At 38.4% G+C, this 18,489-nt stretch overlaps 1 protein-coding gene across 4 annotated transcripts in view; it reads left to right on the top strand.

Annotated features, from left to right (window-relative positions):
* The first annotated feature begins 831 nt into the window (after window positions 1-831).
* Window positions 832-18,489, top strand: part of ldb2 (LIM domain binding 2) — a 176,346-nt gene continuing 158,688 nt past the window's right edge. The window contains exon 1 of one of the 4 annotated variants that reach the window (XM_004911234.4): window positions 832-1,189. In XM_004911234.4, the coding sequence (XP_004911291.1) occupies window positions 1,058-1,189 (132 nt within the window). In that variant the 5' untranslated portion in view covers window positions 832-1,057. The remainder of the gene's footprint in view (window positions 1,190-18,489) is intronic. The other 3 variants (XM_012955709.2, XM_002938637.5, XM_002938636.5) reach the window with 3 other exon arrangements.

Below are 18,489 nucleotides of genomic sequence, written 5' to 3'. Positions count from 1 at the left end.
GGTCTGCTGTGGAGGTGCATGAACATTAAAGTTAAAAAAAAGTACTTTTTAGCTTTTTAGCTTCCTTCTGCCTCTCCCACCTTTATTGTAGCAGTCTCTTGCACTCTTTACCCCATGTCTCTTGATCCCCCTCTCTGTATTCCCCCTCTCTATCTCTATGAGATTATTATGTAAGTACTAATAAAATGTACATTCTGTGTCAGTAAATTGTAGAGCGGTTTTTATTGCCCTTTGCTAAGTTCCATAACAAGAAAAAACATCTTTCTGTAAGCAGAGTATACACAGAGCTGGGCAAATCGGCTGTATATTGAATAGAAAATGAATTAGGATGGATCCGAATTTTGAAATCAGTGTCCATAATAGTGGAAATGTTTAGCAAACAGTGTCAGTTCAATAACTGTTTAAATTCAGTGTTTGTCAAAGTCAGAATCTACCAAAAACAACCGATCTGTAATTCTGGTGAAGTCGTTTTCATGACCAATTTTGTATGATATCATTTAAAAACACTAAGGTCATTAATCACGTCTGCACTCTAGCTACTCATATCAAATATTTGCATACATTCTATAGAAATGGCATCAATTGTGATTAACCCTACCCCCCCAGAAATATAAATGCAGAAAATAGGGTTAACTTAATAATATAATCTGTCAGTTTTCTATAGGTTTCTGACTTGGAAAAAAAAAAAAAACCAAGCCCTGAGCCTCTGTCAGACTGGGAGGAAAATTATATAGATGAAGCAGCTCACTGTGTGGACAGGAAATGACCCCTTTGCATACTGCGTCTTTAAAAACAAGCAGTATTTTGCCTGAAGCTATCCAGCCTCTCTGCTCTGGTGCTCTCTCTCCCTCTCTCTCCCTCTCTCTCTCTCTCTCTCTCTCTCTCTCGCTGGCTGGCTCACTCTCAGTTGCTTGCTATAGAGAGCAGCAGTTCCCAGGCAGTGTGAGCTGTGTTTGAATGCTGCTAGTTTATGCAGGGAAGAACCTACATCCCATGTGCTCTGTATGGATGTTGATGCTACCCGGTGCAGCTTGATTCTCTGGGAGCAGGCAAGAAGATGTCCAGCACGCCACACGACCCATTCTATTCCTCTCCTTTTGGTCCTTTTTATAGGAGACACTCTCCATACATGGTGCAACCAGAGTATCGAATATATGAGATGAATAAGAGGCTGCAGACTCGTACAGAGGTAGGTCTTCTGAACCCTAATGCTGGGGACTAATGTTTGAATTTATTGGTAAACTTATCTTGATGGAGGTGGGTGATAAGCATATTTACAGTTAAATATCCCCTAATCCATCATCTACGTATCCTCGACATATGTGAGAAATAATTCACCGTAACTAAACACTTTGCCAATACTGGTTATTTGCTTTTTAAAAATACTAGAACATTGGGGGTTTGATATTTAACTTGAATGAGAAAAGTGACTTTTTGTCTCAGATGTCTTTAAAAGTTGTCTTGAAGAAAATCTCACTTCAACTTCCTTGGGCTGCGAAAGTGTTCTGGTGTCCCAGGTATAGCTTTCAGAAGGCAAATGATATCTGAGTTGTTTTTCCAAAAGAAAAAAAAAATCAGAATCTAAATGAATTAGTAGATAGTGATATAAATATCTATATATGTATAGATGTATAATAGGCATACAGGTCATATAACCAATAGAAATGTTTGGAACTGGCACTAATAATGACTGATGAAGGTTAAATAACTTAGATGGGGTCCTAGTAACTTGCAGAAGCCACTTCTGTGCAGTGTTGAAAAGTGTGTGAATTGGTTGGAAGCCAGACCCCACGTCACCTGTGTGCCCCCCAATCTCTGTCACCCCCCCAGGCATCTCGATACGCAGCTGGGTCATGTCAGCAACCCAGCTATGTGCAGCCGTTTTGTTAAGTAAGTGTGAAGTAAGAATCTGAACTAAGGTTGAATTCCCCCCCATCAGAGGAAACACTCTTTACATGAGCAATTGAGCTGCATGGATTTGAGAAAGGATATTATCATGGAGAAATTTATATTTCTAAACTTGATACAGTGTACAAATTGGATCCTTGATAATGTTTTGTTGGCACACACTACCTGAGGGAGATGATTATACTGACTGTAAACAATGTACAATGTGCTCTCCAGATTTTGTGCAGAAATTCCAGCATCAGTCTTTGTTGTGTGTGGATCTTGGGAGCTGTAGTTCACAGTAGCTGGTAAAGGAAAGCAATTAAAGCTGTACCCCATGTTCACAGTAGCTGGTGGCTCCATAAAAGAAAGAAATTAAAGCTATACCCCATGTTTAACACAATGAAGAAGAGAGTATATAAGATAATTATATCAAGATACAAAACTCTCAAGGTCTGTGTATATTTGCACTGTGAGGGGGGCATTGACAGTAATTAGTATAAATGCCAGACTGATCAAAGCTAATTGCTGATTGGTTGCCATTCGTTACTGCACTGGTGCTAAATAACCCCTATAGGCTGTTATACTGAAGTTTACTGCTATTTTGTCCCTTTTAAAAGACAAAGAAAACCTGAAACAAACTTTTTCTGCTGTTTTATTCCATATTCCATAAGGCTGATTTATAATTTCTTGTGTGCAGCACTTTCCATAGATTTGCTCTCTGGCATCTAGGTGCCCCACTTTCTAGTGCCCTATTAAAATAAAAAACCGTGTCCCCCTTTTGACACTGATATTAGAAAACACGATGATTCCTGGAAAGTGTTCGTTTTTCAGACATTGGTGGGCGCAGCATGTATTCTGGAGGTTCGGTGAGACCAAGTTGGTTGGATATTTTCCATGAACCAAAGATGTTCTTTTAAAGAAGTCTTGATTCAAATCAAATTCAGCTTCAGATTACTTGTATGGTCCTGCAGGTGTATGAACATAGTATGGCTGCCAAAAAACCCCAAAGATTTAGAAGATATTATTTTTGGATATAGATGTTTATGTGTGATTGGAGGGGATGAGGCTTTACTACATTTACAATCAAGCCTTGGGGACTCGGTATATTTATCATGCTATGTAAAAAGTGGAGTGAAACATTGACAGTGATGTTGCTCATAGCAGCCAATCAGATGCTTTAACTGTTAAAATCTAATTGCTGATAGGTTACCCTGGGCAACATCACCGGTAATGCTTCACTCCACTTTTTACACAGCATGATAAATATACCCCTTATGGTAGAGGTGTTGTTTATACACTTTTATTAGATTTGTTTTGCTTTATGTTACATCATGTCTCTTCTCTTATATGATGGTATATCCATTATTTTTGAGGGGTAGAATTTCCTTACTCCATGCACTGGCGGATAATGGGAACTGCAAATATGTTAACTGAAAAGTGAAGTTAGATTGGTGAAAAGACAGCAAGAGTGTTTTCTTTAAAAGCATCGATACCCAAGAAGCAAGGATCGTGCTACCACAAGGGCTGCAAACTGACTGCCTATTAGCACATTGTTTCTGTAAGTGGCGTTTTCCAGAAAGGGTCACATTTAATTAGCAGTAGCAATCTAACGTGGCAACATGTGTTTTGTTTTTTCTTGCTATTTTTGTAATTATTTCATATATTTGAAAGTACATTCAGGGAAGATTCAGTATGCTATGACAGAAAATAAGAGAAGACATTTTAATAATGTAAAAGTTGCAGCGCTGTACAATAAGTGGGTTACATACATTGGACATACAGAGTAACATATAAAGCAATCAATAACCAATACAAGAGGTGAAGAGGGCCCTGCCCAAAAGAGCTTACAATCTACAAGGAGACATACAGAGTAACATATAAAGCAATCAATAACCGATACAAGAGGTGAAGAGAGCCCTGCCCAAAAGAGCTATGTTGCTTCTCTACACCCTGGCATTTTAACTGCTACCTAGTTGCTAGGATCATCAACCCTAATTGTGCTAGCAATCAAACCTTTTTCCAATGGTTAGGGTGGATGATCCTAGCAACTAGGTGGCAGTTAAAATGCCAGGGTGTAGAGAAGCAACATAGAAATATAAGCAATTTGAGAAAATAACTCCATATTCACTGCAGTGTGGCTTAAATTGATGGTGATTGTAATAAATTATAGTTATTATTCGTTATATTTTAGGGCCTGACAGTGAAAGAACATTTCTACCACTTGAATAAATCTCCAACAGATGAGCATTATCTTAGCAAGTTGTGCCAGGGAGGAGCAGGGAGGAACAGGGAGGAGCAAGCTCTACTCAGAGCACCATGGTGGTACAGCTTTATCAGTGGAGATGGCAAATGCCCCAAGTTATATCAAAACCAACTATGGAAGGAGGCAAAGCTTCCCTATGGCTCACACATCATATCTGTATATTTTGTATAACAATATTTTAAATGTAGAGACTATTGGGGTATGGATTTGTATGTTGGTCATGGCCTGAGCAAGTGAGGGCAAGTGGATGAGTTTAGTAGAAAGACGGAATGAAAAAAAAAAAAGAAACCCCTATTATGAATACCAAATTTTAGGGTTTTTCTTGCTGTAGAAAAATTGGTTCCCCATGTGTTTGGTTATAAGTTATTGCTTGGTGAGTCACAATTGCAATAGTGATAGTGTGGCCACTAGAGTTCACTATTTCACTAGAGACTGTGGATGGAGGCAACTGCCTCTGTACATTAATAGGGTTTCCAGTAAACAGATTTCTGTGGCAAAAATTAACAGTATAAGCATAAAATGACTAAAAATCCTGCTTATAATATTTTCTCCTCAAAGAAAAGATTGTTTACTAGATATTTTTATGGATATAGTCATGATATTGTGTGTTTCTACAAATTAAATTGGGCAAATTATTTTTTTTTTTTTTTAAATGATGACCAGTTACAGGGGATGCCTTGTAAATTCCTGTGAGAGCAGGAGCAATACAGTCATGTTTTATGTCCCAGAAAGAAACATGCCTTGGCTTTATTTACTTATTTTTTAATAGTTTAATAGGGGCAGATTTATCAAAATGTGGGTTTAGAGCTACATAAAAACTCACCCGTGTTCTATTCATTCCTTTGGGATTTTTAGAAGAGTATTTATCAGTGGGTGAAAGTAAGAGTTCACTAACTGATAAATACACTTCCTAAAATCCCATAGGAATTAATAGAACATGGGTGAGTTTTTATGTATTAAGCTCTAAACCCACATTTTGATAAATCTGCCTATAACTGTTGCACAGGTATAGGACCAGTTATCCAGAATGCTCGGGACCAAGGGTATTCCGGATAACGGAATTTGGATCTCCATACCTTACATTTACTAAGAAATCCATAAAACATGAATTAAACCCAACAGGATTATTTGACATCCAAAAGGGATTATTTATATCTTAGTTGGGATCAATTACAAGGTACTGTTTTATTATTACAGAGAAAATGGAATCATTTAACCATTAAATAAACCCAATAGGGCTGTTCTGCCCCCAATAAGGGGTAATTATATCTTAGTTGGGATCAAGTACAGGTACTGTTTTATTATTACAGAGAAAAGGGAATCATTTAACCATTAAATAAACCCAATAGGGCTGTTCTGCCCCCAATAAGGGGTAATTATATCTTAGTTGGGATCAATTACAAGGTACTGTTTTATTATTACAGAGAAAATGGAATCATTTAACCATTAAATAAACCCAATAGGGCTGTTCTGCCCCCAATAAGGGGTAATTATATCTTAGTTGGGATCAAGTACAGGTACTGTTTTATTATTACAGAGAAAAGGGAATCATTTAACCATTAAATAAACCCAATAGGGCTGTTCTGCCCCCAATAAGGGGTAATTATATCTTAGTTGGGATCAAGTACAGGTACTGTTTCATTATTACAGAGAAAAGGGAATCATTTAACCATTAAATAAACCCAATAGGGCTGTTCTGCCCCCAATTAAATGGAGTCTATGGGAGACGGGCTTTCCGTAATTCAGAGCTTTCTGGATAATGGGTTTCCGGATAAGGGATCCCATACCTGTACATGTGTGATCATAACACTAATGTTAATATCAATATCTTATGTTCATTGGCCAAGAGAGCTGGTTAAATCTGACTTGACATCATTCATATCACAAGAAAAGGGAGTGTGTGAAGCTGGAACAGGTGGGATTTGCTAGGAACTGTGAGATGAATGTTTCTATAGAGAAGTAAGTTTATCTTTAATACAGCAAAATGCACTGGGTCAACTTTTTTGTACTGTAGTAAATAAAACTCAAAGCATGGGGCTTATGTTCATTCATTAACTTGGGAACAGTTTGCCCTGTCCAGTAACCATAGAAACCAAAAAAAAAGACACTTGTTTTGAACATTCTAACGGTACTATATTGATCAAAATGATTGCTGGTTGCTACGGCTTGCTAGATCAGAGCAAACTATCCAAGTTACTATGTAAATGATATGTTTGTTTTATACAGCGTCTGATATTATCTTTTATTCTTATTATGGTACAACATTTTGCTGTATTTGTCTATGCTCTATGGAAGCTCTTTGTTACATAAGGTGAAAATACAGCGTGGAATGTTTATTAGACTCAGTAACCATTACTAGCAATAACTGCATAGAGATCTCTCTGCAGCACTTCTGAAATTCACTACACTCCTTTCTAACCTACTATTCCCTTTCTCAGCTTTTGTGTATCCCTAATATTGCACATTAAGGGGTCTACTTGAAGGGTAGAAGACTATCATATAGATATAAGTTGGCTTTCTGGTTATCAAGGGCTCCTTTGAGATTATTATGCAATGGCCACCATTTATCCTAAAGGCTTGGTCACAACCAAGTGGGGGGGAATGGGGGAATGTAATACAATTCGTAAACAGAAAACATTGAGCACAAATAAGAATAAAGTTTCACATTTCACAATGTAATATTTTCCATTAGACTGTGAAATTTAATTGCTTATTGTGAATGTTTAAGACATGCTTGAAGATGGCGTAATTGTTAGTGTGAAAATAACGATTTATTCATTAAGAAGTTTTATTACGTATACTGTATACTGGTGCAAGCTTGAAATTCACAATTGCCATCCTGCTGGCAAAGGCAAAGGGGTCGCAAAAGGGATTTTACATTCGCACAAAGACAAAATTGATGGTAATATGCATTTTTATGCTTATTGCGAACGTTTTTTCCATAGCCACCTATATTACATTTCCCCATTAGGTTACTATGGGTTGCTGCTTCTGGGCAAACTTCATGCTTTTTATTACATATCCCCTTTATTTTGCCCAGGAGCAGTAAGCCACAGCAACCAATAAGATGTTTGCTTTTAAATAGGTGAACATTAAATTCTACCTGCTGATTGGTTGATATGGATAACTGCTCCTTGGAAAACGTGGTGCCTTATATGACATAACCCCTATGCCATAGCATCTTTGTTACTTTTTCTAGACTTTTTTAATATCACAGCTCCATGGGGTATGCCTTTCTGCCTCTATTTCCTACTGTGCAGGAAGCAGATAATAACGATATGTGAAAAATGTGTTCCATTGACACAAAGGAGCCACTAGGAGGTTTTGCAATACACAGGATAAGGTTGTGATGCAGAACAAAACTTTTTTAAAATGGAACTTTTAAAATTTAAGCCAAACAGTGACTATTAATAATTCGGTACCTAATATATGGCTTTATTCGAGGCTTGCTAGCTATTGGTAGAGGCAAGTGTTATGAGTGTTTATGTGGGCAATATTGCACTTGTGACACCCACATTGGGTTTATCCATGGTGATAGTGCACTATTGTGGCCATGACCCATTAAATAGGCATTAAGTACATAGTGCAGAGAACAGCGTAAAACTGGTCTGTTTAAACTCGGGTAGCAAGTTGTATTGTGGGCAAAAAACATGGCACTATTGATCCAGGTTTTGCACTCTGCTACTTTCCTTTTGTATATCTTTATGTATATCTTTATTAATAAAGCGCTACTTATGTACGCAGCGCTGTACAGTAGAATTCATTAATACAGACAGGGGGTTAAAGATAATGGATAAATACAAAAGATAATGGATAAATACAAAGTACAACAATAAATACAAGGTGCAGTTGCAATAAGAGTCAGAAACACAAGATGAAGGAGGTCCCTGCCCCGTAGAGCTTACAATCTATATGGGATGATACATGATATCACTTAGTGTGTATGAGACCTACCGCCCCTGCTGGAAGGCTGTTCTCTGTATCTGGAGATAGATATGTGGTCGTACTAAACATGGGAATGGAGTTCATTATAAACTGGGGGACAAAGGGGCCCCCGCTGTACACTCACACCTGAGAATGGGGCAAACAGCTTTAAAGGCAAAGCTAAGCCATTATGCCACGTTCCGAGCCGCATTCCTGGGGCCCCAAGGGGGAAGCATTAAGGCATTCTCATTGGCTTTAATAGAAAGTAAAAAAACACAAAAACTGTTCCAACTGACACAAAGGAAAACTTCAGAGTTATAAAAATATAAAAATAAACTTTAACAGCCCCACGGGGGGGGGGGGGGGGGGGGGAAGTCCTCAGTCTCTGGGGCCCCATTACTGCCCCCTCGGGAGAAGGGGGGTTCAGGCACTCGGTTTTCCACCTCCTTCATCTTGTACTGAGGACTCGGGCATCTTGTGTCTGTGTGGGAGGAGCCAGCCAGTGCAAATGACCTTTTGCAAATGACCCTTTATTTAGCAGTTTGAATAGATGATAGAGTAATGTAATAACTGCAAAATGCTACCTGCTGATTGGCTGCAATAAATTAACCATTAAATGAAGTAGTTTTTGTTTTGCTCCCAGTTCTAACTTCCCCCTTCTGCAAACAGCTAAGTCCTGCTGTTACTGGGAACTCCATACCGTCTGGGCATTTTGCTGCAGAAAGAAACTAAGGTGGTTGAGAAAGTAAAAGTTTGATGTACCTTTATAATGTCCGGTCTTGGGTCTCAAGCTATACTTAACTAGTGAGTAATTGCCTGACACATCAAGTGACACAAACAGGGGCACTTATCTGCAATGCCTCCATATTTGCCTTTTTTATATAATTTTATCCTATTAAAATTGTTATTCTGTACAAAACCATGTGTGGAGCTTTCACCTTAAACAGCAATTGGCACTATATTGGCACCGTCCTATGCTACTCTTGTTAGTACTGCTCTTGTTAGTACTGCCCTTGTTAGTACTGCCCCTGTTAGTACTGCCCTTGTTAGTACTGCCCCTGTTAGTACTGCCCTTGTTAGTACTGCTTTTGTTTGTACTGCCATTGTAAGTACTGCTCTTTTTATTTCTGCTCTTGTTAGTACACCAATGAAACATGAAGTGCAGGGATAAAATGAGGTTTTGGTCATATATCACTGGATTTATTCTTCCCACAAGGAATATTAAAACATCAGAAGCCCAGTTGCCACCACTACAATTCTCTAATCTCTAGGAAAAGCTAAATTCGGGTGAAAATCTGACAATAAGAATTAAAATATTTATTCTAACCAGTTGTTATACTGATACTCTTGGAGGGAAGGATGTTTCAGACTGTCTAGGATATTTCCTAAGTGTCTACAGGAACATTAAGTAAATGTTTTTCTTCTACCTTAGGGACAGTCATATGGTAATTATGGTAATACTGATTAAATATATGTTTTAAAAATGTCTATATACTGAACCTTGCATAACCAAGAAAAATATTATATTTACTACAGATTAACATACAAATATCTGTATATGCTTAGCCTCCCAAGTATATTTGACCACGCTAAAAACATAACCCATATCTGTAGAGTATAAGCTCTGGGTTTTGTTGCCAAGTACTGTATTATTTTTGTGCTGTGTAAGACTGGACTCGTCTGTTGCTTATAATACAGTAATACATGCCGCTGTAACTGAACAACAAAGGGAAATATTTTGTTTACTGGGAAGTGCACTATTCACATTTGTGTACTGCTTTTAAAATTCTCCTACGTACAGCTCTATGTTGGCCATGGCACAGGGAGTCACACAATACATTTATACAGGGATTACCAACCTGAAGCTGTTGGGAAAGTAGAATAGTACAGTTAACTACTGTCTGTGTAATACAAAGACTGTGCTTTCGCTTTGCCCATAGAAAGCTCGACAGAGCATAAAAACGCTGCTATGTGGTCTGTACCCAGTCAAACAGTAGAACCAGAGAATATTGCATTGTAGATAATATAGTAGCCCCTAGTGCACAGAAATACCTGTTTAGAATGAAAAATGTAGCAAACAAAAACAACTAAAATAGGAATGCCTTTGTCGTTCATTATTTTTTTAAAGAAGTGGGTACCAAGGCATCCACAGCCCTTTCAGTGAAAGAGCATTTTCTTTGTTCACTTCTGAGCACCCTACCATCACAGCAGGACCTTGTGTTTTAGTTTCCTGCTTCCTCTGAAACATATTATTATTCAGAATATTATGCCGTATTTTTTCTACTAAAAATACTTTCTCCATGTTGTCTCGCCAATTTGGCCTCAAGTCTGACCCTCCCCAGCCCAGAACAACCTTTGGACCCTTATGGACATCTACCATCCAATAAAGCCTTTGTGAACATTCCTAACCCATCTTCCTTACAAAACCCATAGAGGTGGCCGGTGCTTAGGTAAAATTCCACCAATATTTTCACTTTGATTTATTTTTACTTATTTACTTTTCTAAACTGCCACATTTTCTAGTGACATTTGCTAGGCAAGAAAGTGCACCCATACCTGCAGGCTATTGCCATTGAAGTTGGTGATTTAGCTGCCACCCACAGAGCTACTCATGGCCATAGGGACAAACTGCACATGAATTACCCAATGTGCCATTGCCCTTAACTGAAGCCAGGTGCCTGGGTGCATATATGATGAAGATCAAATTGTATTTGTTTACGTAAATTCCATCAAGGCCAGTGATGTACAAAGATGTTGTAAGCCCGTACCACATGCCTGTTCATGTTTTTTTTTGCATTGCATGCCCCTCAGCACTGAAAAGGGTTACAAAAAATGGCTCTTTGTGTGCTGATCACTATGGAGCTGAAAGGCAGAGCATGTCTGCAACTTATTATGATCTCCAGGATACTAAGAATGTGTGAGGGATATATATATGTGCTGTCTGCCTGCTTTCTGCCCCATACACTTCAATACATGCTGAACCTCAAACTTTTGATTTTATATTACAGCTTAGGAATAGTTTCTGTGATGTTGTTTATAGCAAAGAGAACTATGGCAAAGTGTTCATTGTGGTCATTCATCATGCCTGTGCCATGCAAAGTCTAAAGATCATATTGTATTGATTCTCATTATGTTAAAGAAAAAAATATGGTTTGGTTCAACTGCTGTTTATATTAAAATATACTGTAAGCTTTAAATGCCTAGTATATAACATGCAAAGATCATGGTTTCAACACATTGTTGTGTTTGAGAAAGGCTGTGGACACAGCCGAAACGTTAGTCTGACACAATAAGTTTTCTTTATTTTTACTAAGACCTGTGAGTGCGGCATCTACCTTTCTTTTGTTCTATACCAGTGCTGTCCAACTTCTGTTGTACCGAGGGCCGGAATTTTTCCAACCTACGTGGTGGAGGGCCGATAATGGAAGCCAGTTTTGACCACTCCCCTTTTTGAAACCGCACCCACTTGAAACCACACCCATGTTATCACATGACCATACCCATATTAATGGTTGTAGTACAGCAAAAACCTGCTATACTCTTCCTGCCCTACCCTGCCTGTGTGTGCCATACTCTGCCTTCCCTACCCTGCCTGTGTGTGCCATACTCTGCCTTCCCTACCCTGCCTGTGTGCCATACTTTCACTGTGTGTGCCATTCTTGGCTGGCCTGTGCCATACTTGGCCTGCCATACTCTTCCTTTGTGTGCCATACTCTGCCTTCCCTACCCTGCCTGTGTGTGCCATACTTTCACTGTGTTTGCCATTCTTGGCTGGTTTGTGCCATACTTGGCCTGTGTGTGCCATACTCTGCCTTCCCTACCCTGCCTGTGTGTGCCATACTTTCACTGTGTTTGCCATTCTTGGCTGGTTTGTGCCATACTTGGCCTGTGTGTGCCATACTCTGCCTTCCCTACCCTGCCTGTGGGCCGCCAGTTGGACAGCATTGTTCTATACGATTTTGTATACTGCACCCAGGCACCTGTGACCCTATTGAAACGTGAGTGCCTGCTTCCCTTCTTCTTGATATATATATAAATGGAAGAGATGTTCCAGTAAGTAGTATATTTCTAGACTTATCTGTGTATATATTATGGATGCACCAAATCCATCATTTTTTTTTTTTTTGGAATCAGCGAAATAATACTTTGCAAAAGGTCTTGGCAGGCACAGGCCAGCCCTATCCTTACTACCTGCTAGATGGTCCCATTGTGACTAAATGAATAGATTATATTATTTTTATTATTTTTTTTAATATTTATTATACAGTTGAAAGCATGCCATTCCCTAGCACAGTATGTTTGTTAACAGGTAACCCCACATTATTATTTGCTTTGGGGCCGGGAAGACTAACAGGAACTGTGTTTACTGAGACTAGAAAAGCCAATGCAGCTGTTAAAACTGATGAGTTATCGCTAGGGTTGCCAACTGGCCGGTATTTTACAGGCCTGGCCTGTAGTGATGAGTGAATTTTTCACCAGGCATGGATTTGCAGCGAATTTCTGCATTTCACCATTGAAAATTTGCCGTGAAAACATTCGTTGTACGTCAAAAAAAAGTCATGGTCGTGTCAAAAGTGGGCACAGTCACGTCAAAAATGGGCGCGTGCGCGTCAAAAAAAGACGCGGACGACAAAAAAATATAAGGGCACCAAAAAAAGTTGCTTTAATGGCGAAGCGAAATGGGACAGATTTGCTCATACTTGATGCCAATGTTATTATAGGAAAGAAAGATAAAAAAAATAGGAAGGCCGGTATTTTTTCCAGGAAAGGTGGCAACCCTAGGGATCACCTGTGGAAAAGAGGAGGGTCTCTAAATGAGCTCTTTATCCAGGAAGTAGGAACCAGGAAATGAGCTTAAAGAAATATATATATATATACACACACACAAACAATGCAAAAGAATGGCACAGGATTTGCTGAATCAATCTTCCAAAGGTTTATTTTGCTCAGCATTTCAGTCCCCCACAGGCGCCTTCTTTGGGAGTCAAACCAGAACCACAATAGTGTGACAGAAATTGTGACACAACTTTCTGGCGCCAAAATGGTTGCCTAGTAACCACAGGAAGTTTACATAGCAAGAATGTCTCCTGTGGCAACTGCTTATTCAGACATGCATGCAGTGCAGCATATACATAATACATATATGCGCTAGAAATCTTACAATTATTAGAAAAAACGAATAGCAGAAATTATAGGCTTGTAGCAAAAATAAAAAAACAAAATGCCACACAGTAAAAACTGCATCAAGCAGAATGCAGAGGTAGAGATACCCTTATATGCCATACGCTTTTAGAAAGCAATTTAACTATCATTTGAGCTTCTATAAACCTATGGGGCAATCATTTCATATTGTTAACGTATAAGCTTCTGGAGGTATGTGGTACTTTAGTGATTTGTGATTCATGTTCAACAAATTAAGTCTTGATTAATAGTGTTTTATGATTTGTGGCTTAATGTTTAAAAAAACATCTTTGAGACTGGTTGGTCGCAACCTTCTTTGTTTTCCATAAACCCCCTATTATGTAATAATCCCATACCATTTCATTATAATTAGAAGTAAGACTGCAGCTTGGGATAGAAACCCAGGGGGAAATGTCATTCAAGGGAGAAATGATCCAAAATGATTGGTATTGTGTTTTCATAGACATAGTAATAGCAGGAAAAGCTAGGTATAGAGTTACTTTTCTGTACTATTACAGTTTACAAGTAGGTTGTAGTAGTGGGTGTATGCCCTTTTTCCAGTAATAGTGTTATTATGTAGGAAGTTCTATGGCATTACTCTTCTTCTTTGTTCTTTAAAGGTGAATCACTTGGGGTGTGAATCTCTAGGGGCAGTGTTGGACTGGGATGCCAGAGGCCCACAAGAAAACCTTAGACCAGGGGTGGCCAATACGTTGATCGCGGCCCACCAGTCGGTCAAACCGGGGATGCAGAAGTGCTCCGTGAATGCATACATACGTTGGCACTTTTGCATTCCGCGATGGCCCGGACGATCGTGACCGTACCGTGTCTGACCACCCCTGCCTTAGACCATGGGCCCACTCTCCAAACTATTTTTCATCCTCTTCTTACTCAGTCTCTATATTTTCCTAGTTTTTTTATCTTTACATACTATAATTTATTCTTCTATATATTCAGTTGCTTTATTCCCATAGAAAAATAAGGAATGACCATGAATTAGGCCAAATGGCTAGAAGCAGGAGGGCCCTCTGACACCTGGGCCCATCGGGGGAATTTTCCTGGAATCCCTGTGGGCCAGTCTGACACTGTCTAGGGGGCATGGTAATAGTTAAAACATTGTACTTTATGGCAACTAAGCTGCATAAATCCATGCTGGTGGCAAATAATTATTCTATTTGTTTTATTTCTGAAATGCTTTAGTAGTATTAAAGGACAAGTCAACCCAAAATATTTTTTGCCTAATAAAAGAAAACATAATTCTAAGCAACTTTGCAATATACATTCATTACAATTTTGCAATGTTTTTTTACTTATTTGTATATACAATTGCTATTAGAAGTACTGTTTTTCAGTCCTTTAATATTCTCTGCACTGGTGGTTCTGGTATTTGAAACAATGTAACACAGGGCAGCAGCCTGACAGACCTGACTCGCTGGAGGAGACTGATCTTTGCAACATTGTTTAAAAAGTAACAACCTGGAGTTCAGCAAATGCTGCTTTCAATAGCAATTACATTTACAAGTAACTTTTAAAGCACTAAAATGTTTCAATAAATTGACATTGGAAGTTGCTTGGAATTATGTTTTCTTTTATTAGGCAAAAAATAATATTTGTGGTTGACATGCCCTTCATGGTGCTTCAACCCCAGGTCCTAAGGATTTCATATAATCATGGCCTTACCTCCAAAAACACACCAATAATAACCTTTTGGTGAAGAAGATTTAAAAAGTACCGGATTAGGAACGCGCTGATCCTTCACTTAATGTTACCTTGTGTAGCCCTCTGTAACGGAGCCAATAACACAGAGTTGCATAACATGGCACAACAAACACAGGAAGCCGCATTCCGGTAATACAAGGCCATTTCAAAGAAAGCTGCAGAGCAACCCTTCCTGGTCAGCTCTTATCCGTTATTCTAAGGGAAGGTAAAGGGTGTTACTAACCACTCACATCCAGAAACACAGAGATATTCCACACACCCCAGCACATCTCCCCTTTGTGCTTCTCCCTCTCCTCATTAGGCACTGCATTCAGTAAAGGCGGCCATGTCCACATCGTAGGAATCATGTAACATTAAAGAACCTGCTCCAAATTAGGCAGAAAGAGAGCAGATCTGTTGCTCCATTTGTTACATTTCATTATAAGAAAAGAAAACCCTTGCAGATATTATTCAACATCTTTTATCAATTAATGTTTCACTCGCATACTGTGAGGCACCCCGGGCCCCTGGGTTACACCTAATTGTGTCATAGAGGTAAGATCTGCTTTACTGTTTACTCCAGTAAAACAGTAGAAACTTGTTATTATTATTATTATTAATAATAAATGGGAAACATTAACATTTTTACATACAAGCACTGACTTTTTGTGCTTCCTTCTCTGCTCAGGCAGGTTATACAGCTGGAAAGTTTACTGTATGGAGCATAGTGCAAAGGTGGGGGGCTCAGTGACTGGGGTAATGCTGGGAGTATATTAAACCACCATGATTCATATAATTATTGCTCACAAACAGACCTAATTCAATAAATAGTTTTGTGTACAGCAATCTAGTGTGTTTCACCTAGTGCACAATACATAACAATACAAACCAAAGGCACGGCAGTGTCCAAATCTCTGAGTTGTCATGTTTCACTGTGTGTGGGGCTTTGAACAATCAGAATTCAATTGCAGTGATGGCCCTAGTGAACCTGTCTTGCTTTAGTGCAGTGAGACTTAACCTATAGGTCGGGACCAAAAATTGGGTTCCCATGCTGCTCATGTGGGCCCTTGTGATCCCCATTCATACAGTGAAATGTTATTTCACAATGGACAGTTGTAATTAAAAGGTGATAAGTAATTTATTATATACCATATCTTGGGTCCCAATGCAGAATTTCTGACTTAAGGTTCTGATTGGTTTAGAAACCCTGCTGTAATGTCCACTGATTCCATGTTTGCCACATGCTTTCACCCTCTTAAATCTGACTGGAAAAATAGTTATTATTTGTAATTATTTTATTTGTAGCTTTTTTTTAAAATCTAAATCAATCTGGTTCTCCATGGGTCTTAATAAACTCTGGTTCCATTTAGATGTATTTGAATTAGGTTATTGATCTTGCATGATTGTGTTTGTTTTATAACTGTGCTGCTATACATAAGATTGTGTTTACATTGACTGGTTTGGGCATACACTAATACTGAGCAGCACTAGGACTCATTTATTAACATAGCTACTAAATTGCACTAGTGCAGATACTCATAGCAACCAATTAGGTTGTTTCTTTAGTTTTCTAATTTGTATCAGACGGTTAAAAGCTAAGTTCTAATTGGTTGCATTTGGTAATGGCACTTGTGGAATTTAGCAGCTATGTTAACATATAAATGCTGATCTCAATAGGTATAACATCATTTTTAAATATTATATATTTTGTTTTAATTTAATGAAAAATGTTAACTGTTATTTGGGATAATGAATCTTTAAAGTATTACACTTCTTTGTCCAATTACATTGTTCAGTTCTACAACAACGCTGCAGTTCTCCAATGTGAGAAGAAGAATACAGGAATTGGATCCCTTAGCCAGAAAGCTCTGAATAACAGAAAGGCCATCTTCCATTCCATTCTACGCAAATAATTAAAATTTTAAAAAATTGTTTCATTTTCCCTTGTAATAATAATACTGTAGTTGGTATTTCATGGGAACTAAGCTGCATGAATCCATATGGGTTTATTTAATGTTTAATCGTTTTTAATAGCCTTAAGGTAAAGAGATTCAAATTACAGAAACTTTGTTTATTCAGAAAGTCCAAGGTCCTATGAATCTCAGATAATACTATCTATACCTGTATTAGAAACACTAACACATATACATATCTAGATAGACAGACAGATTATAGATAGACAGACTAAAGTAATAAAGGCCGGGGGCCAGATGAAATCAATCTGTTTAGTAATAAACTATATTCCTTTACCTGCTGCTGTGTATGAGGAGTCCTACCTGGACCACTGCTGACCACTTTCTTCCTAACTTTACAATTCTATAGGCTATATTATGAATGGTAGCTATGCAGCCGACTTATGTCACAAACTGCCTTCTTTGCTATGCCATTTAGCAGCTATGTGTTGGCTTACTTCATGTTGTAGCTGATGTTATACTATTCTTACTTGATTGCCCATCCCCTAGGGTGCAAATTAATTAGTGGATCAGTCCAGGCACAAAGCAGCCTTATACAGGCAGGGGTGGGTGATTGCAGTAACCCAGAGACAGGGAGACAGGCACCTGTAACTATGATGCACAGATTTCCTGCAATGGCATCTACATTCACTGGTTATTATTGCATTGCGCTGAAGCCAGAAGTGTCAGCTGAGTTTCATTTTAACCTTTCCCATTTGCCGTTTATCCTTTTCCCTGTGTGTCCGATGGACACTGCCTGCATTTTCATTTATATTCTCTCAATGTATAACAGCTTTTAAGGCTTAGCTGCTTGTTCAGACATGTGTGCAAACTAGCAAATTAAGATTTTTTTATTTTTTTTTATATTCTTTATTTTCATTTTTCAAATAATTACAGAGAAAGAGTATAACATATAAAGTGGGGGAAGAGGGGGCAGGGATACAGATTAAAAAAAGGGGGAGGTAGGGGTATCATTGGTCTGTTACAGTTATCACAGTTTGTATAGTTACGTCATTGTGTACAATTAAGATTTTTTTTTTCTTTGCTTACATTAACATTCTTTTATTTTTTAAGGAAAATAACTGCCGGTTCCTGCGTGGCCTATTTATGTATATTCTGCACAATTCTGTCCTACAACTACAATAATACAGGAATCTCCAATGTGCAGATCCTTATGTGTTGTTGTTCTCCAATACCTAGCAGTTGAAGACTATGATTGGGTCTTGGGAATTAGACTGGTCCCAAAAAGAGACTTGTCATTCATCTGGAGGGTCAAACAATGAATGCCTGGTTCATCTGAAAACACATTCAGAAGCATAGTGGTTACCCCTGCTGCCTTGTAGAACTGGGGCTTTAGGTTCATATGCATGGAGTTTGTATGTTTTAAAGGTACCCAGCTTCCCAATAGTATAACACTTTGGTTAGGCTTGGGATAAGTTCTGTGTAATCATTGGGGCATGGAATGAGATAAAAGATTAAATACCCTGTTCTGTGGAATATGTCTGCACTACATAAATAAGTGATAACAGTAATGATTAGTGATGGGTCAGTTTGTAGCCATCAGCCATGTAAATCTACAAA

The sequence above is a fragment of the Xenopus tropicalis genome, chromosome 1, assembly GCF_000004195.4.
Source record: "Xenopus tropicalis strain Nigerian chromosome 1, UCB_Xtro_10.0, whole genome shotgun sequence".
Classification (NCBI taxonomy): Eukaryota; Metazoa; Chordata; class Amphibia; order Anura; family Pipidae; genus Xenopus; species Xenopus tropicalis.
The sequence above is the reverse complement of the archived record's forward strand: the minus strand, read 5'-3'. Positions and strand labels throughout refer to the sequence as shown.